At 35.3% G+C, this 19,716-nt stretch overlaps 1 protein-coding gene and 1 long non-coding RNA gene across 2 annotated transcripts; both read right to left on the bottom strand.

The window, feature by feature from the left end:
* Positions 1-1,186: 1,186 nt before the first annotated feature.
* Positions 1,187-1,849, bottom strand: LOC110710264 (glutathione S-transferase T3-like). The gene has a single exon (XM_021888535.1). The coding sequence runs from the start codon at positions 1,847-1,849 to the stop codon at positions 1,187-1,189; it is 663 nt and encodes a 220-aa protein (XP_021744227.1).
* Positions 1,850-11,930: 10,081 nt separating this feature from the next.
* LOC110710376 lies at positions 11,931-13,385 on the bottom strand. The gene is made up of 2 exons (XR_002509157.1): positions 13,042-13,385; positions 11,931-12,551 (listed from the first exon to the last, which is right to left on the bottom strand). It is a non-coding gene; the product is annotated as an uncharacterized LOC110710376 (long non-coding RNA).
* Between the last annotated feature and the right edge of the window lie 6,331 nt (positions 13,386-19,716).

The raw sequence follows: 19,716 nt of genomic DNA, 5'->3' as shown, positions 1-19,716 counted from the left end.
AACACTCCTTTATATAGGCGAAGTGAGAAGGCGAAGGGTCACTTCCAGAATTCAAAATATGGGCGGGAGAATCTCTCGGCCTTTCGCCGAGTGACACCTGTAGCAGGCCGTCGCCTGTTACAGTGCGGCACCTGTCACAGGTAACACGTGACCAGTCACGTGCCACCTGTGAGGGGCAAACGATTAGGGGATTTTTCTCCCACCAATCGGAATGCGCCGCGTGGGCCAATCAGGTCCTGCCAAGTGTCCCCTAGTTGGAACTGTCAGGGCTTGCCACGTGGCACACACTTATTCGTCCACCTAGGCCCAACTTCCGAGGGAAGCCCAATCAGCCCTAGGTTAACCTAAACCTAGGATTGGCACGTTTCCCAAGGTTATAAATACCTCCCTTCATCCTCATTAAGGGGGGATTACAGAAATAACAGGCTGATCACGCTAACAAAGCAGATTACCTACATTAAACACTCTCACCTAGAAAGTCCCAATCACTTTAATTTCCGCATTAATTACTCCTTAATCAAGTACTAACTTGACCGTTGGAGGCGGGGCTCCCACCACCAGGAGTCTCCGTTGTTTTGCAGGTACAGGCGTCCGGTTCCAGTCTCGGAATTGTAACTCTCCCGCAGGACATCAGAAAACCCCGAAACACATGTGGTCTATGACACTTCGACAGTTAATTTGACTCTTCAATGATCTATGTCATTATATCATTACTTGTTTTCAGTTGATATGACTCTTCAACATAAAGTTGTGAAGATTTTATTGGGATGTAAATTTGTCATTAACTAGTACATGTGATTATTATTCAAAACAAATTTAATAAAGTAAATAATTTACTGCATAATTAATAATATATAAAAACAAACATCATTTCACATTACTGTAAATAAAAAGGAGTACATCTTAACATTAATTAAAATAAAAAAGACTACATTGAACATTAATTAAATAAAACAGTAGCAAACACATTAAGCTGATTATTATTACATGCTCCTTCTACCGTAGAGTAGTGCACGTAATTCTTCCTTGTAAGCCTCTTCATTGGGAGTTAGGTCCGGTCCCTTTGCCATTAGATCTTGCAGCATTTCATAGTTGAGCCTTCTCTCTTGAATTTCGACTTGTTTTTGGTGAAGCTCTACTTGTTTTTGCTTCCTTCTTTCCCTTTCCATGTCGAAATCCAACTTCTTCAATCGCATTTGTGCCTCAATTTCCCTACTTGCATTATTCTGCTGCATTTCTCATTAATGTTAGAGACTTTAAAAGCCACTCCTTTTCCCTTATTACGCCTAGACTTTGCCTTTTTAACGCCATCAGGTCGAGGAAGACCCCCAGAAATGAAACCGGCATTGGGAACATCATCTTCATCTTCAGTTCTACACTGCTTTTCACTTCCACTACTGTCATCTTCGACAGCATCACCGCAAGCTAATCTTTCCTCTCTTGACAACGCCCATCTCACTTTTGTCCTCCACTTAGGGTCATTTTTAATCATTTCCCAACCATGGTGACAATTAAAATTATGTGGAGTAGGCTTGGAGGAAATATAGAATAATTTACTCGCATTATGAATGCGGTCTGCTTCGTTGTAACCACTGCCAGTTGCCCTTGCAGCTTCGTCATAGCAACTACTCCATTGTATTAAATCAGTTGTCATCCTTCTCCAACGGCTTTCCAAACTCCTCAAAGGTCTTGGAGGTAGGATGTGGGGTTTCTCATAATGCGCTTGATCATAAGCCGCAGATATTTTTCGCCATAGCGTAGCTGCTTTTTGGTTTGTACCAACAATTGCATCTTCACTGAATTGAAGATACAAACCAATTAGAGCTTCATCCTCCGCAACATACCACATTCGACTTGCTTTTGTAAGTGGTTGGTTTTGATTCAAAGAGGTTATGGAACAGGTTCTTCCATTCCATCATCAAATTGAGAATGGGTCCCTTAATAAACAGGAGGTGAATGTGGTTCACAGGTAGTGTTTTCGAAAGGAGTTTGATGAGGTGTTTGATGTGGTGAATTTTGAAAAGAAGTGTTTCCAAGCCTTTGTAAGAAAAGCTGAAATCGAGGATTAGTGACAAAATTATCACCTAAATCAGAGAAATGATTTGAAAAATTAGGGTTGTTAGGATCCATAAGTTGATAAAGTAGTAAAGTAATAAAGCTTTAAACAATAATTAGTAAGAAATTCAACAATTACTAAAAAATAAATAACTCTATTATATTTTCAGAAAATAAAAATAGCAACAACAGCAATAATAATAATAATAATAACAACAACAATAATAATAATAATAATAACAATAATGATGATAATAATAATAATAATAATGATAAGTATAATTATTATAACAGTATTTTTTTTTAAGCAAAACCGTGATTAATAATAATAATAAGAAGAAGAATTGAGGTTTGGGAAATTAGTGAATATAAGTGATTTTTTGGGTTTTTGAAAGTATATCAAAATACATCAAAATGGATGTCTATTTATAGAGGAAAAGATTTTATGGCCGTTGGTGAATTTTTTTTTTTTTATATTTTAAACGGCTTTATTTACATTTTTAAATATATTACCGTTGCTAAAATGGGTAATTTTCTGATTGGTTGGTTTTCAAGGCAAGGACGCATGTCGCATCCTTATTCGCTGGGCTGACGCGCGTCAATTGCCAGCTTTTAATTTTTTTTTTTCTGATTTAAGTTCCAAAACAGCATCGTTTTGGCCTTTTCTTGGGCTAAATGACGCGTTTTGCCAACTTTCTCAGAAATACAAGTGGGCTTGCGTCAGTTTATTGCGGGTCCCACTCCATTACTGTTCATCTTTAAAACCCCTCATCTGATGAGCGTTTCCTCTTCTCCTCGGCCATGAGAGGATTTCCTCTCATTGATGTGGCTTGGGATTTTTTTTTTTTACACCTTATCTTTTACTTGTGAGGGCTTTTTTCCTCACTGCCGGTAGTGCTCTTATAATTTGATGATTTTGGCACATATATCGTGAGTCTGTTCGTGAGAGCATTGTTTTCCAATCAGTGGTTCATGGAGGCGGATGTACCATGCGCATGGTACATTCGTTAAAATAAAAAAGCGGAAAGAACTTGTATAGAAATGTAAAGAACATTTAGTTAAAGTGAAAAGAACATGAAATAGAATTGTAAAGAACATATATCTAAAGTGAAAATAATATATTGTTAAAATGTAATGAACGTTATAAAAGAACATAAGAGATATAAAAAAAGAACATAAAGCTATTAGAAACAATAAATGAACATGACCCTATTTTATAAAGAACACACTGTTAAATAATATTCTTTATCTTCGTGTTATTTGATTGTCAGTGTATTGTATTTTTATTTGTGACATAATATTCATTGTTAACTGTGAAATGTTCTTTATATTTTGTCTTTAGATTATGTTGGGTGAATATAAATAATGTTCATTACATAATATTATCATGTTCTTTACTAATATTATGGATGTTCTTTAGATAAAGCTGGATGTTCTTTGTAAAACAGTTATATGTTATTTACAAAACAACTATATGTTCATTCCGCCTTTTATCAAAAATCCGGATGTACCATGCTTGGTAAATCCGCCTCCACAAAGAAAATTTCAATTGTTTTCAATTCTCTCATACCATGATGTGCTAAAATCAATTTTTGGTAGTGTGATTAATCCATTTCTGTGTATTAAGTATGTTTGGGTTAAAAAAAACTCTAATTGAGCCACCTCTATTGGTGATTTAATGAATCAGACCGGATAAAACAAATATTCAATCGATTTTCCTACATTTGGCCATTTGGGGGTCAGATTTAGAAGTGCTGCAATGCAAAAAGGTTGTAAAATAGTTGTCAATTTTCTGACTAAACTCACGTTTTTCACACCGGTATTAAATTTCATAGGATGGATATAATAATAGAATTGTTTTACTTTTTGGCTCCATACAAACAAGTAGCAACAAAAAGCAACTCAACGTGAAACTTCCTGTTTTGTATTTTATTTGTCTGGGACAAAGTTTCATCTAATTTCACATTGTATGACACCTACGAGAATATCAAGTATTCGGTACAAACTACTAAATAAAGAAAAAATAATTTAAAAAAAAAAAAAAAAAAACCTTTAAATCATGTTTTCTACAAAGAAAATTGAGTAGCAGATTGAGTTTCAAATGTAGTAGGTCATCTTGTTAGTGATGTTATGTTAGGCGGTTGTCTTTCGAGCTCACATATTATAGTCTGTTATAAATGATGGTAAATTAGGTAAAATTCTGGATAGGAGTGTGTTCAAATTTTGTAACTTTCATTTCAATATAACAATTGTAAAATAGATTAATAAATAATAAGAGTTGAAAACACACAAATAACCAAAATGTTCAATTCAGATTGACATACAATTCTAAATCCGATGATTGTGCAAGTATTTTGTTACCCAAAATGGACCGAGTACATTATTACTTTACTTTATAAACTAGTATATTGAATCCATTAGGAAAAACTATTAAAATTAGGCAAAAGCAGGAGCGTTAGATAAAAAAACAAATATGAAAAATATTTAAGTAAAATAACCGATTATCGCGTGATTTTAAATTTTAATATGCATTCAAAACTTAGTACTATATTAGGTAAGATATTAATTAGTTATTAAACTCCCTGACGCCCATTAACAAGATCCATAAAATTAATTTGGCAGCTCAGCGATCAGATTTGTTGAATTCCATGATCAATTCCCAAGTTTGAATATCTTTGTCTGCAAAATCATTCACATCTCTATAAAATTTTAAAATATTACTCCGCATTAGAAAAAAGAGCTATATAACCGCCCACATTAATATTGGTTCGCTGCATTTTTAACATTTTAGGTTTGTTTAACATTTCACCCATACCTCCGTGAAAAAAAAAAAAAAAAAACAACCATTTTACCCATACCTCTCAATTATTATTATTATTATTATTATTATTATTATTATTATTATTATTATATCTCAAAAATAGACAAAGTCATACAGCCTACAATAAATTAGTGGAAAGCCGAGATACAATCTGGGCCCCCACTCCTCTAGCTATAGCAAAGTCTACCCCAGTGAAGATATAAGCTGCAGCACGAGCCCCAATGTCTTGCGTCGTCGAGAACCTCTAAACCCGTTTCAGCAATACAATAGCCTCCTTCTCTAATTCCCCAAGCAAAGAAAAGGAGAAGGGAATGAAACCATATCCAATCAGCCGACAACTAGCTTCATACTTCACCCGCTCCGATGAGCCGCATCAGCCACAACCCGTCCAGGAACAAAGTCAAATAGCTCTGTTTGTGTCAAAGGAGAAGGCCCTGTTAAGTCCACACAAGCATCGCGACCATGATCCCAGGATTAAAGTAACACATCAGCAGGTCTGAGGGGCCCATCATTCCCTCCAGACAACCCTATGTCAACCTCCTTTCTTGCTGAAATCTCAGATCTGTAGCAGATATCAACAAGGGTATCCCGGACAACATTATACCGATGTTTAATACCCACAATACAAGCACACGACACCGCGTGATCACCGAAAATATCCCAAGTAAAAACCCGAGAACAAGCAGAGCACGGTGTCGAGATAGAGAACAATGGAACACCCATCCTATAGCACAACACACATCGGTAGGTCTTTGCGTTCATCGTCTGACCCAACCCAGAAATAGGGACTGCCCGAAGTCAAGCAGAGGTGTGATCTCCCTGCTGCGATTTCCACAATGCTGATTGCCGAGGAGACAAAGAATAGGCGGATTCTGCAGAAGCGGTAACCTTTGTGAAATATATATCTGCCAATTTCTTCATGAGTTTAGGGGCAGCGACCTCACTAGGATTACTCATAATGTCAGACTCCATTATTCCATTAAACAGACTCAACGCATCTTCAAAGGCTCGTCCAAGACCAACAATGCCAGCATGTCGTAAAAACTGTGTTTGCAACCCAGCAGACTGTAACCAAGAAGCAAGAAAAGCATAATGACGAACATCACCTGCGGAATATACCCCAAGCCCTCCAAATGCAAATGGTAAGGTAGCAAGCCGCCATTGCCAATCGCCAAACCCAGGCCCCGAAGTAGTAAAAATACGCTCCAAGGAAGATCGAAGAGCCCCGTCGAATGTACGCTGAGCCGTCTCAAAAGTACTAGGGGGATAAGTACGCAATGCAAAGTAGAGTTTAGAAACTCTGGTACAAGCCCTAAGTAACAATAGCACACACTGAGGATCATCAAGCATGGCAACCTTATCCATAAGCGCAATAGTCTTGGTCTCCCTCTACATCACAAGCTCACCACTAAAACCGGAATCAGAACTAGCGGGACCACCAAACAACTTAACACCATGCAAAGGTCGAGCAATATTAGGTGGAAAGACACCCACAAGCTTGCTTTGAGGGTCTTCTGTAGGCCAAAAAACTTCAGTTTTTTCCACAACAAGCATAACAATTACTAAATACTACAGTTGGCGCCCCAAAAAGTAGAGGTGTCAATTCGAGTACTTGGGTCAGATTCAGTGAGGTTTGGCGGCGGGTTTGTACTTCAAAGTTATATATTAAGTCATGATAAATTATGGTGTCCATACAAATCGAAATCTGAATCGTGTTTCTTTTCAAGTCAGATCGAATCGGATTGGGTCATCGATACAGTTTTTGACACCTCTACATAAAAGTATGAGAGAAGATTTATAAGATAAAGAGCAAGAGTACTAATAGATATAGTAATAAAAATAGTTATAAGAAGGGTTTACTAGCTATATTCGCATCATTCCCTCCCTCTTTATAATAACTTATCCTCAAGTTTCTTCTGAAAGTCATTGACCCTCATAGTAGCACAAAATCTCATCCCCAGGAGTAGTTGGAAAGTATAAAAAATTCTCCAAACCATAGCACAATTTTGAAAGGCCCTTCCTCAATTGGTTCATTATTAAAGTTTTAGCATTATTCAAATGTAATAAAATATTGTCACCATTCTCAAAAGGGTGTCAGCGGCTTAATGATAATATAACACCCAGTATGTACTTTTGTCTAGCTTAGGCATAATCAACAACTTTTAAGCAAGAACTTTAAAAATAGGCGCCACTGTAAAGGATAAATGATGCAATTGGACTCTCATATCCCAATCTACATTGATTAAACAATTATATGTAGAATCTTACATTCTCACACCACACACTATCAGAATTTGAACCCACTGAAAGAAGTTTACCAAGTCATGCTTCTTGACTTATAATTTATCTCCATCATGTATTCATGTACCCAATTAAACTTATAGAGAAGTCCCAAGTAACCAAATTGGTAGATGCAACATTCCGCCACTCATGGTCCTGGTCATGCATAGACCAACATATATATATATATATATATATATATATATATATATATATAGACAAGTAAGGATCGAATCTCAAGAGACTGTGGTTTAACTAATTAAACAGACTCAAATAAATACTAAGCAAGTAACAAATATAATAGTGAGAACTAATAACTAAAGAGCTAAATAAAGTGATTAAATCTAGTAATATAATAAATCAAATGCTAAAAACATCCAAGATCAAGCATCACCCCGAATACAATTAATGCAATAGTCGTTCTACCCCTAACATATAATTCAATTGATTAACGAGCAAAAACAATCCATAAATGGTACCAATGGTCACTCCCGAGTTATCAATGGCTTCCCTAATCACAATCAAGCCTACTTCCGTGGAATCATGTAAATTAAAAAGACTTTGAGCACATTACTCTAACATGCTAATCATCCATTCAACTACTCCCGTGATGAATCTTCGAATCCTTAATTGATTTATTCAAACCCTTTAAAACCCAATTCCCGTTGCGATTAAAACAATGGATTAATAAAACTAACTATTTCTATCCTAATAGGACTCCCAAACACCACCAAAACGAGCTGCCACAGGTAGGTTGTGGCACGGAAGAAATCGCCACAACCAGGTTGTGGAGGGGGCTGACTTCGCTTCTCCTTCGCTCCAATAGTAGACGCCCACAACCAGGTTGTGGACGACAGGTAACACGCCACAACCAGGCTGTGGAGTAAGCTGCTCGGATGCTTAGAATGCTAGAAACGCTCCATATAAAGAAATATCTCGCGAACAAAACGAATTCCACACAAATCGAACCCTATTCCTACAAAAACAAAAGTAAATAAACCGAGAAGAGCAATATCGAAATAGGAAGAATAATAACTCAAAATGATTAGGAGAATGAAGAAAACACAATAAAACATGACCAACTATCTCATATTAATCGTGTATAATATCGTGTTATCAATATAGAAATGGGATCATATGAGACCACATCCCTTATGTGAGAACCATATTATATGTGAGGACTCATTATAACCGTTGGATAAATTATATCCAACGGCCACAATTAAATATCAATTATAACTAGAGAAGCATCTGATTCAGAGGCAACGGTGGGAGTTAAAGTAGATTGTTCTGGAATCATCAATTTCCAATCAAATGTTCATCCTTTTTCATGCGATTCCACTCATTTATCTCTCTTCTATACTCTGCATCATCACGAAGAATTCGATTTCGTCGTGTTCATCAATCTAAATCAACTCATTGCAAAAACCCCAATTTCAAGAAAATGAGCTCGCCAATGGAGATTTCAGTCCCTAAAGTCGAATCTACTGAACCTAAAGCCAAAACTAGTTGTGGTTGGCTGGACGTGGGTCTTTGTGGGTGGGATTATGTGTGGGTTTGGAGGAGGGTGGTGCCGTGGTGGGCAGTGAATACTGGTCGGAAGTACGAGGTGAGGAGGTTTTCAAAATTTCGAGTGGGTCTCTTGGCGATTGATTGATTATGTTCTTGATGTTGTACGCAAAGAAGCTGAGAATTGTGACTGCTTACAAGGTATTCAACGAAATGCCTCACTGAATTTTTTTTTTCAGTTCTATTTCATTTTTGTTTTTTGTGTTTTTGTTTTCTGGTGTTGGATCTGAATGTGGTGTGAAATGGAATGGGATTGCAGGATTTCAAGTTTGTCATTCATTGGGAGGTGGTATTGGATCTGGGATGGGAACTTTGTTGATTTCAAAGATTAGGGAAGAATACCCAGATCGAATGATGATGACATATTTAGTTTTCCCATCACCAAAGGTGTGGTTGAGCCTTATAACGCTACTTTGTCTATTCATTAGCTTGTTGAGAATGGAGATGAGTGTATGCTTCTTGATAATACTTGTTGATTTAATGAATGATTAAAGAAATGTTTGCTCATTTGACAAATGAGCAACTAATCATTTGCTCATTTGACAAATGAGCAACTAAGTTTTTGCTCATTTAATTTGTTAAATTAACAACTAACTATTTGCTCATTTGCTAAATGAGCAAAAAATCAATTTCTCATTTTCCAAATGATCAAAGAAATCTTTTCTTATTTTACAAATGAGTAACTAATTATTTGCTTATTTGACAAATGAGCAAATTAATGGTTGCTCATTTCACAAATAAGCAAAGAAATGAGCAAATTACACTCAATTAGCATGTAGAGTAGTGTGAAAATGCAGAGTTTGAAAACTTTGAGTAGTTAATGAAATTTATTTCTTTTGGCTATTGGGAAAACAATACAAAAGACACCCACTGCTTCCGGTTGACAACCTTTTCGTATGTTACACAGACATTTCAATGATAGAATCAATTGCTGCAAATTTATTTAATAGCTAATTTTTTCAACCTCATAACATCCCGATGACTAATGAAATCAATCTGATAAACAATGAGTAATGTGATTCTGTAGTTAATTTTATTGCTTCATTTTTTTTTCTATTTCTCCTTACACTTTTTATTTGTTTGCAGGTCATAATCATTGAAAATTTTTGTTCAAAGTATATAGCCTCTCAATTATTTCAAGTGAAGTAAATACTATTGAATATGTTAAACAAATTGGTCAAAAGAAAAAAAAAGGTTGAAGAAAGCTAGTGTTGCAACTTAAGAAAGCTAGTTGTCAATGATATGATCTTAGTAGCATCCCCAAGGGGAAGCAATCCAAGAGCATTCACGGTAGAGAAGAGTGAAGTTGATTTGCTTTTTATTGGTTACTATTTTGATGTTAGTTACTATTTGTGTCCCTGTCTGCATAAGACAAGTTGACTTTAGGAAGAATCACATTTTGTCAAAAATTAATATTTATTCTTTACTAATTTGTCAAAAATGAGCAAATAATTTGTCAAAATGAGCAGTTAATTTTTTGCTCATTTGTCAAATGAGCAAAAAAATTCAATGCTCCTTTCACAAATGAGCAAAGAAATGCTTGTTGATTTAATGAATGATTAAAGAATTGTTTGCTCATTTGACAAATGAGCAACTAACTATTTGCTCATTTGACAAATGAGCAACTAACTATTTGCTCACTTGACAAATGAGCAACTAAGTTTTTGCTCATTTGTTAAATTAGCAACTAAGTATTTGCTCATTTGACAAATGAGGAACTAAGTATTTGCTCATTTGCTAAAAGTTGATCTTTCTTCATTGATATTTACAAAAAATTACAGGTTATAAAATTGCAAAACAATTCTTTGCTCATTTGTCAAATTATCTACTCATTTGACAAATTATCTGCTCATTTGACAAATGAGCAAAGAATTGTTTTGCAATTTTATAACCTGCCATTTTTGTCAAATGAGAAGATAATTTGTCAAATGAGCAAAAAAATTCAATGCTCCTCTGTCAAATGAGCAAACTATTTAATGCTCATTTGTCAAATGAGCAAATGATTCTTTCTCATTTTGTCAAATTAATGTTCATTTGTGAGTGTGTTTGAATGTTTTAAATACGTTAGCCTACTAGCTCAAGGGTAAAGCATTGTGCAAATGCACAAAAGATGTGGGTTTGAATCCCATGTAGGTTCATTTATGTAATGTTGAGCACAAGTTTGTATGAGAGTTTAATTGTAACAAAGTTTATATAGTTATAAATCATTTCAAACCATTTTTTTGCTCATATAATTTAGTATGAAATTGATTTTTTTTTTTAAATTAATTTTGTTTATAGAGATAACCTATGTAGGAATTGAACTTACATCCCCTATGCATTTTCATAGTACTTTACCATTTAAGCTAATAGGCTTATCATATGTTTTAAATCATTTTCTATGTTATAAATTTTTAATTAATCAGCACATTTGATAAATCAACAAAGAATTGTTTACTCATTTGATAAAATGAACAAAGAATTGCAGCAGCCCTGGTGAACATCTTGAAACCACACTACAGGCATGCAAAACCTCCTTATGAACAGGTTCTTGTTCAACAGTATCCATCCTCTTAATAGTCCAACCATGCTGCTTCTCAAATTGTTCTCTTTCTGAGTGGAGCACTTTCACAGCATATGCCACCCCACTTTTTAAAGGCCGTTTGAAAGCAGTTCTTTCGGTGTATCTTGCAAAAGTTCTCTATTCAATGTTCCCCTTAGTTAGCTACTAATTGTCTAATACTAGCAATGAAACCATAAGAGCATACTATCAGACCTTTTTTTTTTTTTCTAAAAGTAGCATACTGTCAGACTTAATCTGACAAAACAAAAACCATATCCAAACTAATACAGAAAAATAGCTCTGAGGCAGTGTGAGCCACTCTATAAGCACAATACCAAACTCTTTAGGCAGATATTATCCCAATCGCCGAAATACTTTAATTTTTAGCATCATATATTGAAAAATCGATTAACTTCAAGCTATTCGGTAATGAATCAATATGAAGAATTTGTACTCATTCTATGTGTTCATCGAGGTTACCTAATAAGAGAAAAGCTTTCCCTTCCAAGTTCACCTAAAATAGTATCTACTCTGTAATGACCTAATACTAGCAGTTTTAGATAAAATTCAACAAATTGGACACAATATCCACAGGAAATTAGCTTTGCTGAGTGCTGACAATAGAAGAACAAATTTTAGGAGTAAAATTTACATCTCAACCCCATCAAAAAAAATAATCATTTTCATTTATCATAATACACTGCAAAACTTCTCTATTTTTCCCACATACATGATAAATACACCCATAATTCCTAATTTCCTACTCTTAACATAATTATTCAGGAAGAAAACTAATTAGATACATAAATGAAGCTACAAAATCCTCAAATATTAGCTAAAAAAAATAGAATTCAGATAGATTTATACCTGATCAATAGCAGATGGATACTTGCCATGATGAAAAGTGGAAATTAATATGGACATAGCTTGAATATGATTCATAGTTTCATACTAACATTGAATTGATCTTGCAACATCCTAGCCCTTTCATCACACATACTAGTAAGGCTTTCTTTCCTTTTTTCAATAGCGTATGAACTCATAAACCAAAACATCCCAAAACAAAATATGATCCAAAATACAACCTAAGCAACCAAAAGCTTCTTCCACCATGATTTCCCCAACTTCATTGACCCTATATAGTGGTAATAGTAATGGTGGATCATACAGCTATTCAACACGATTTTCAACCACAAATCACCCACCACTTTACCATCGCCACCACCACTGCCGCTGCCACCAAGCAAACTAGGCTTGCCGTCCATTACACCACCATTAATCAGCCTAATTCATGGGGATCACAAAGATAAGTCAACAACATAGCAGGAAGAGTACATGTCCTACTTAACCCAAAACCAAGAACATGTAACAAACCCATCCACTGTTTAGTAAACTACTAGCAATCTCAACTCCCAAAGTAGGAGAGAGAAGGATGATTAAATTAATACTATTCAAAATTTGAAGAGAATAAATGCTCAGAAAAAAGGGACAAGAATAAAATGAAAAACAAAAATAAAGGGTAGAAGAAGGAAGAAATTTAAGCTAGCCACCCACTTTTTTTTTCCAGAAATAACTGGTAAAATAGCAGAAAATACAAGAAGATGCTAACTTATCCTTCATCAAATTTAAACCCAAAAGAAAAATTAAAAATAAGGAATCCTAGAAACAAAAGATTCTAAATTTTCCTTACCAAACCGACAGAATTTCAGAAATGCATATAAAAGATGAAATTTGAAAAAAAAAAAAAAAAAAAAAACTATATCTAAATTCTTACCTAAAATAAAATTAGATCTGAAAAACGCTGGTGGTGATCGGTGGGTGTCGCCTCGTCTGTGTTATTGTTGGTATTGCGTTGTTGCTTGGTGGTGCTTGCTCGGTGATCTGAGTCGGTGATGCTCGGTGGTTTTCTGTGTTGGGGGCTGCTCGGTGGGTTTGTTGTCGGTGTTGTTGCTCGGTGGGGTCTGCTCGGTGGGTTACTGTGGTTGCTGTGGCCGGTGGTTGTTGTGTTGATGAGAGGAGAGATGCGTGAGAAGAAAATGGAGAGGAGGAGAGAGAAAGGAGATGAGAATGGAGAGGAGAGAGAACGTGAGAGTGGAGAGAAAGATAGAGAAAGGAGGACCCGTGAGAATGGTAGCTTTGTATTTTAATCTTAGCCGTTGAAATTCATATAATCTAATGGCCGGTATTGGTTCTCACATAGATGGTGGTTCTCACATAAAGAGTGGTTCTCATCGGGTCCCGACCCTATATACATATATATATATATAAAACATTCCTTTGTTTCATATTATTTGCAACGAAGAAATACTTTTTACTCGGATATTATGTCAAAGCGTTGCAAATAATATAAAACGGAGGTAGTAGTTTACTTATACTAGTCATACAATTACATGAAAATGGAGCAGAACAGTCAATCAATCAATACAACCAAGAACACAATATAAAAATTAACTAATATCTTCCTTTTATTTTTTTTCCTCAATCTTTCGCCTTTCAATTCAAACTTTATTATGATATTTGTTTACATTTTGCTGCTAGATTTTACTTCATTAGTAGATAATGGATTTCGTTTCAGTCTTATCTTTAATTTCTCTTAATAATTTCTTCTTTTTTTTTAAAAAAAAATTTTTGTTTGGTCTTGGGGTTCCTTGAATTAGGGTTGTGAGTATCAAGTTGGGATTCTTTGCTTTGATTTTGTGTTTAATCTTAATTTAAAACAAATTTTATTTTAGATCTCGTATTTCATTAGTATAATTTTTAGAACTCTTTTTTTCGGTTTTTCATATAGTTTAATTTCTTTTATTACTTTTTTTTGTTAAATATTTTTTATTTTTTAATTTATATATATATATATATATAACATCTAATGGTCACAATACAATCCCGGTCAAACAAAACAATTTCATTTCAAAACAATTTCTAGTGTTTTTCTCTCTCCTCCTTGCTTTTCACGCGCATTTTTTTCTCTCCTCGTTCAAGTTCAATTCATCCGGTTTTCTACTCTCTTTCTCTTTGATTTTCATCACAACTTCTTCAATCTTCATCAATTCTTTGTCAAGGTGAGTTTATTGTTTATATTTTGGTTTGATTCATCGTTTATTTTCGTTTTGATTTTCGTTTGATTTGTGTGGATTTCAGCTCACATTGTTTGTTACTTTGTGTCGATTATGTTTTAGTTTGTTTTTTTGTTGATTTTAGTTTTATTTTCGTTTTTTTGAGTAGTTATCAAGTTGATTTTAGTTTCATTTTGCCTGATTTTCATTATTTTCTAGATTTTTTTGTTTTTTATGGAAACCTACAAATCATTGATAATTTGTGTTTTTTTTTTTTTTGAGAAAATATTCCGATGATCCTGCTTCAGTTACTGCCTGGTGCAAGAATGGGGATCTTGAGGAAGGCATATTTTGTATGAATGCGGGTTTTGAATTGGGTTTTGGGGGTTCTTTTCCTTTTTCTGGTTTTCAGGGGTAATTGTGAATGCGACATTTCCCTTAAAATAAGTATTTACATGACTTAGAAACCTGATTTGTCACTGACGTATCTTGCTTCCACAGTTTCACAGGTTCAAGATGCTTTTCTTGGGCCTTCACTCTTGAACTAGCCTTTCTCCTAATTTTCTGTGGAAGTTGTTTAAAACCAAACCTTGAGGATATTTAGCTTGTGTGCTGTTTGACAGGTTCTAGTCGTATCACCTAATCAAAAGTAATTACCTAAGTCCTCTAACTAAAGTAGATAGGGAAGTAGGGTCGAATCCACAGGGAAACAATGTTCTTTTACTCCTAATTAATTATAATAATCTAAATTATCAGGTAACCAATTTATGTTAGTAGGAATTAATCTAATAATAAAACTAAGCAAATAAAATAAGGGAATAATCAATACTAAAGGATCTAGGGTATAGGTTCACCAATAAATAATACTTCAGGGTAAAACATAATAATCAATTATCAATGAATAAATTAATCTGATTATAAAGGGCTGTCGCTACGTATTATAATCACGTAATCAATCTACTGGTATCAAATCGCATCTCTCGAATCTTGACGTAACCATTAATAGATTAACATGCCTATTGAAACTAAGCCTAAACATCAATTCTCATCTCTCGAATCTCGAATCAATATTGCAAAACTCATACAATTAATCCTGCGCAAATCTAATCACATAGCATTAAATCAATCAATAGGAAATTAATCAATCATCAATAATCAACAATAATAAATTACCCCTTGTATTATTCATGGATCCCCACAACCCTAGAAATAAATCTACTCACTCATAAATAAATCTAAGCTAAACAAAATAATTAAGCAAGACATAATCAACCAAGTGAATTAAATGCTGAAAATAAAACAAGGGAAGAAATCGTACCAAGATTAAACGGAAAATATGAATTGCATTAACGAAGGAAAGTAGAATAATGTTAACTAGAAAAAAAAACTCAAAAGCTAAAAATGGAATTAAGAAAAACAGAATTCTCGATAATGATAACGTAATCGTCAAAATTAAGCTAATAACGTATTTATACTTACAAAATAATTCTAAAATAAAATAAAGATAAAAGAAATTAGAAATATCTAAAATAACGCGCGCCCGGTCGGGCGAGGCACCGCCCGGCCGGGCGCGCCTTTCTCTTCACTGATGCTTGCTCGCGCCCAGTCGGGCGCGCATCCGGGCGAAGCTTCGCCCTTTAGTCTTCTCCCTCGCCCGGCTGGGCGCGCCTTAGGGTGAAGCCCTGCCCGGTCGGGCGAGTGCTCGGTCTTCAATGTTTTGGGCTTGACTTCTTGGCCCAATTTAATCATCTTCTTGGATCCATCGTCCGAGCTTCTTTTTCATCACCGAGCCCTTAGTCACCGGGTCGACTTCTCCAACATGATCCTGGGCTTCGGAAAACGATCATAGCAATGTGTCTCCTCTTCAATGCTCACAGTGGCTCAACTAAGTACGAGAAAATGCTCCAAATCTGCAATTTCCTGTAAAATAATACCACAATTACGAAAACACTAGAAAACGCATATTAGTAATAAGATTGGCTCTAAAGAGCCAAAAATACTCCCAACTATGACCACGGGACGGGGATAAAATACTATATAAAATGAACACATCACTGTTAGTATTAGTCGCTTTAGTGTTAGCTCTTACTGGCTTGAGACAGCTTATTGGGATTGCGTTCACTGGTTTACTACTTTGCTAAAAACCCTATTGCCACTTTGCCATCGGAAAGATGGTTCAAAATTTAGATATTTGTAGTTTCATATGGATTTTAACATGTATTCTTGCTTTAGAACATTTTGGTGAATTGGATCATGTTAGAATTGGGATTAATACATATCTCTACTGGTATTTGGTTAAAATTGATGATCTGTTTAGGGTTTATAAACACATGCATATTTTTCAGGCTGCTTGTTTGAGAAAACAGGGACTGCTATCATGTCCAAGAATCTTGTGATATACTAATACTGGTCGGGAGGCTGTTGGTAATAGTCTCCAACCAAGTTATGTGGGCTGTGAATTGAACCTTCTGATAGTTTATATGGACTATTTAATCTTCTTACTTTATCTTGGTTGGTAGGACACTATTTTCTCACATTTAGGATCCTCTGCTTCTTGTTAGCAATGTGGTGAATCCCCCCTTCCCCCTCTTTATTTCTCTTACAAATTTGCTTCTTAAATTGATTTTTCCTTTGTTTTAGTTAGCTTACATTTTTTTTTTCAGGTTTTTTTTTATAATTGTAGAATTGTTAAGTGTTATGGATTCTTCGGTTGCTATTGATTCTACCAATGCTAAAGATTATACGGATGTACCTTTGGAAAGGATAATGCACGTGTTTTCTTATTTCCTCATTTTATGTTTTCTTATTAAATGCTTGCTGATTTAATGAATTATTAAAGAAATGTTTGCTCATTTGACAATTGAGCAACTAACTATTTGCTTATTTGCTAAATGAGCAAAAAACTGATTGTTCATTTCCCAAATGATTAAATTAATGTTTGCTTATTTCACAAATGAGTAACTAATTATTTGCTCGTTTAACAAATGAGCAAACTAATGTTTGTTCATTTCACAAATGAGCAACTAACTATTTACTCATTTGACAAATGAGCATCTATGTTTTTGCTCATTTGTTAAATTAACAACTAAGCATTTTCTCATTTGACAAATGAGCACTAACTATTTGCTCATTTGCTAAATGAGCAAAATATTGATTGCTCATTTGTCAATTGTTCATTAAATAATTTATCAGCCTATGCTTCTCTATCATAACATACTCTAGACCCTCCTCTAAAGTATCCTCTTCACTACACCTCCAAAAAAAAAATCTATGTGATATTTTACTTTTTTTTTTTTTTTATGATTTTGTATGAGTAGGAACTCTATTGAAAAGGAGTGTGCTGCCGATGTTGGTTCATCAGGGGCTACTGCTGATGTTGGTTCATCAGGGGTTGTAGTGGAAGAAGAGAAGCTAAGTGAAAATAAGCAGAAGAGAATCAAATTAGTCACTACTAAGGGTAAAGGAAAAAAGGTTGAAAAAGGAGTGAAAGAAAACAGAATGTGAAGTTCGAGGATCCTGATGGTGAAGATGATGTTGATGAAGTGCAAGGATCAAAATCTGCTGTCTACGGGACGTTGCGTAATAGGATGTCTCCTTGTAGGTTTTCGTAGTGACCCTCACTACGCGGAAAGAAACCCCCCAAGACCCGCCCCCATAATTAATGCAACTAATACAAGCAAAACATAATTAAAACACAATTAAGAGTAAGGATAAGAATTATACCCTCGACGCGTGCTTCGCTTTTACACCGAGCTCTTACTTCAACCTCGATAATGCGAGGCCTCCAACGGGATCGTACCCTCGAACCCGACCCGATCGTCCTAAGCCTCAAAGGATTAGTCAAGGCCCGGACAAAATATAAACTTGGAGTTTTACGAATTTCAAGGTATACTCAACAATGGAGTTTCCTTTACTTTTCCACTCAAGTGTGTTTTTTCCCAAATACCCAAGCCTTGGTATTTATAGGAAAATGGACCCTTGATTTCCAATCTCCCACCAATGTGGGAGAGTTGGTAAATTTAACAATTTATTTAATTCTAAAATTAAATAAATAATTAAACCAATCACAACGCAACAAGTGGCGCAATTAGAGAGAAATAAGTGAGGCTCAAGGCATGGGGAGGGGGGGACCATTGCCTTGCTCCCCAAGGCTTTGGTTGGTCCCCACATCCTCACAAAACCGGCACCAATGCTTGTTGGGCTGGCAGCCAGCTAGCACTAGCCAGCAAGCCCGCATCACCCCAGCCAGCATGTGCGAGCTGTGCTGGGCGATGCTCGTGCTGATGCTGCTGCGTGCCAGCGCTGGGCGTTGCTAGCTTGTCACTCTCGCTTGTGACAGGATCTAGTCGTATCACCTAATCAAAAATAATTCCTAAATCCTATAACTAAAGCAGATAGGGAAGTAGGGTCGAATCCACAGGGAAACGGTGTTCTTCTATTCCTAATTAACAATTATAATCTAAATTATCTAGTTACCAATTTGTAATTGTATGAATTAAACTAATAATAAAACTAAGCAAATTAATCAAAGGAATAATCAATAATAAAAAGCTCTAGGGTATAGGTTCACCAATAAACAATATTCCAGGGTAAAACATACGATCAATTATCAATGCATAAATTAACCAGATTATAAAGGGCTGTCGCTACGTATTATAATCACATAATCAATCTACTGGTATTAAATCTCATCTATCGAATCTCGACCTAACCATTAATAGATTAACATGCCTATTGAAACTAAGCCTAAATATCAATTCTCATCTCTCGAATCTCGAATCAATATTGCAAAACTCATACAATTAAACCAGGCTTAATCTAATTGCATAGCATTAAATCAATCAATAGGAAATTAATCAATCATCAATAATTAACAATAATAATTTTACCCCTTCGTATTATTCATGGATCCCCACAACCCTAGAATTAAAATCTACTCACACATAATTAAATCTAAACTAATCATAGTAATCAAGAAAGGCATGAAAATAACAAATTAATCAAATTGCGGAAAATAAAGTAAGCAAGAAATCATACCAAGAGTTAACGAAAAATAAGGGATTTATTGATCAAAGGGTTTAGAGAGAGAAAGTACTCAAGTACTAAAGAAAACTGAAAAATCCAATCTTTGAGAAAATTCTACTAGCTAATACTAATGAAAGCGTAGAAAAAACGTAATTGCTCACTAAAAAGCGTATTTATACTCCTACTAAAAAACCAAAGATAGAAATTACAAAAGAAAGAAAATAAAATTCCGTTCAGAAACACGCGCCCGGTCGGGCAAAGGGCTGCCCGGCCGAGCGCGCCTTTTGTACTTCCTAAAGCTTCCTCGCGCCCGGTCGGGCGCGCATCCGGGCGAAGCGTGCCCGGGCCTTCTCCTCTCGCCCGGCCGGGCG

The sequence above is a fragment of the Chenopodium quinoa genome, unplaced genomic scaffold, assembly GCF_001683475.1.
Source record: "Chenopodium quinoa cultivar QQ74 unplaced genomic scaffold, ASM168347v1, whole genome shotgun sequence".
Taxonomy (NCBI): domain Eukaryota; kingdom Viridiplantae; phylum Streptophyta; class Magnoliopsida; order Caryophyllales; family Amaranthaceae; genus Chenopodium; species Chenopodium quinoa.
The sequence above is the reverse complement of the archived record's forward strand: the minus strand, read 5'-3'. Positions and strand labels throughout refer to the sequence as shown.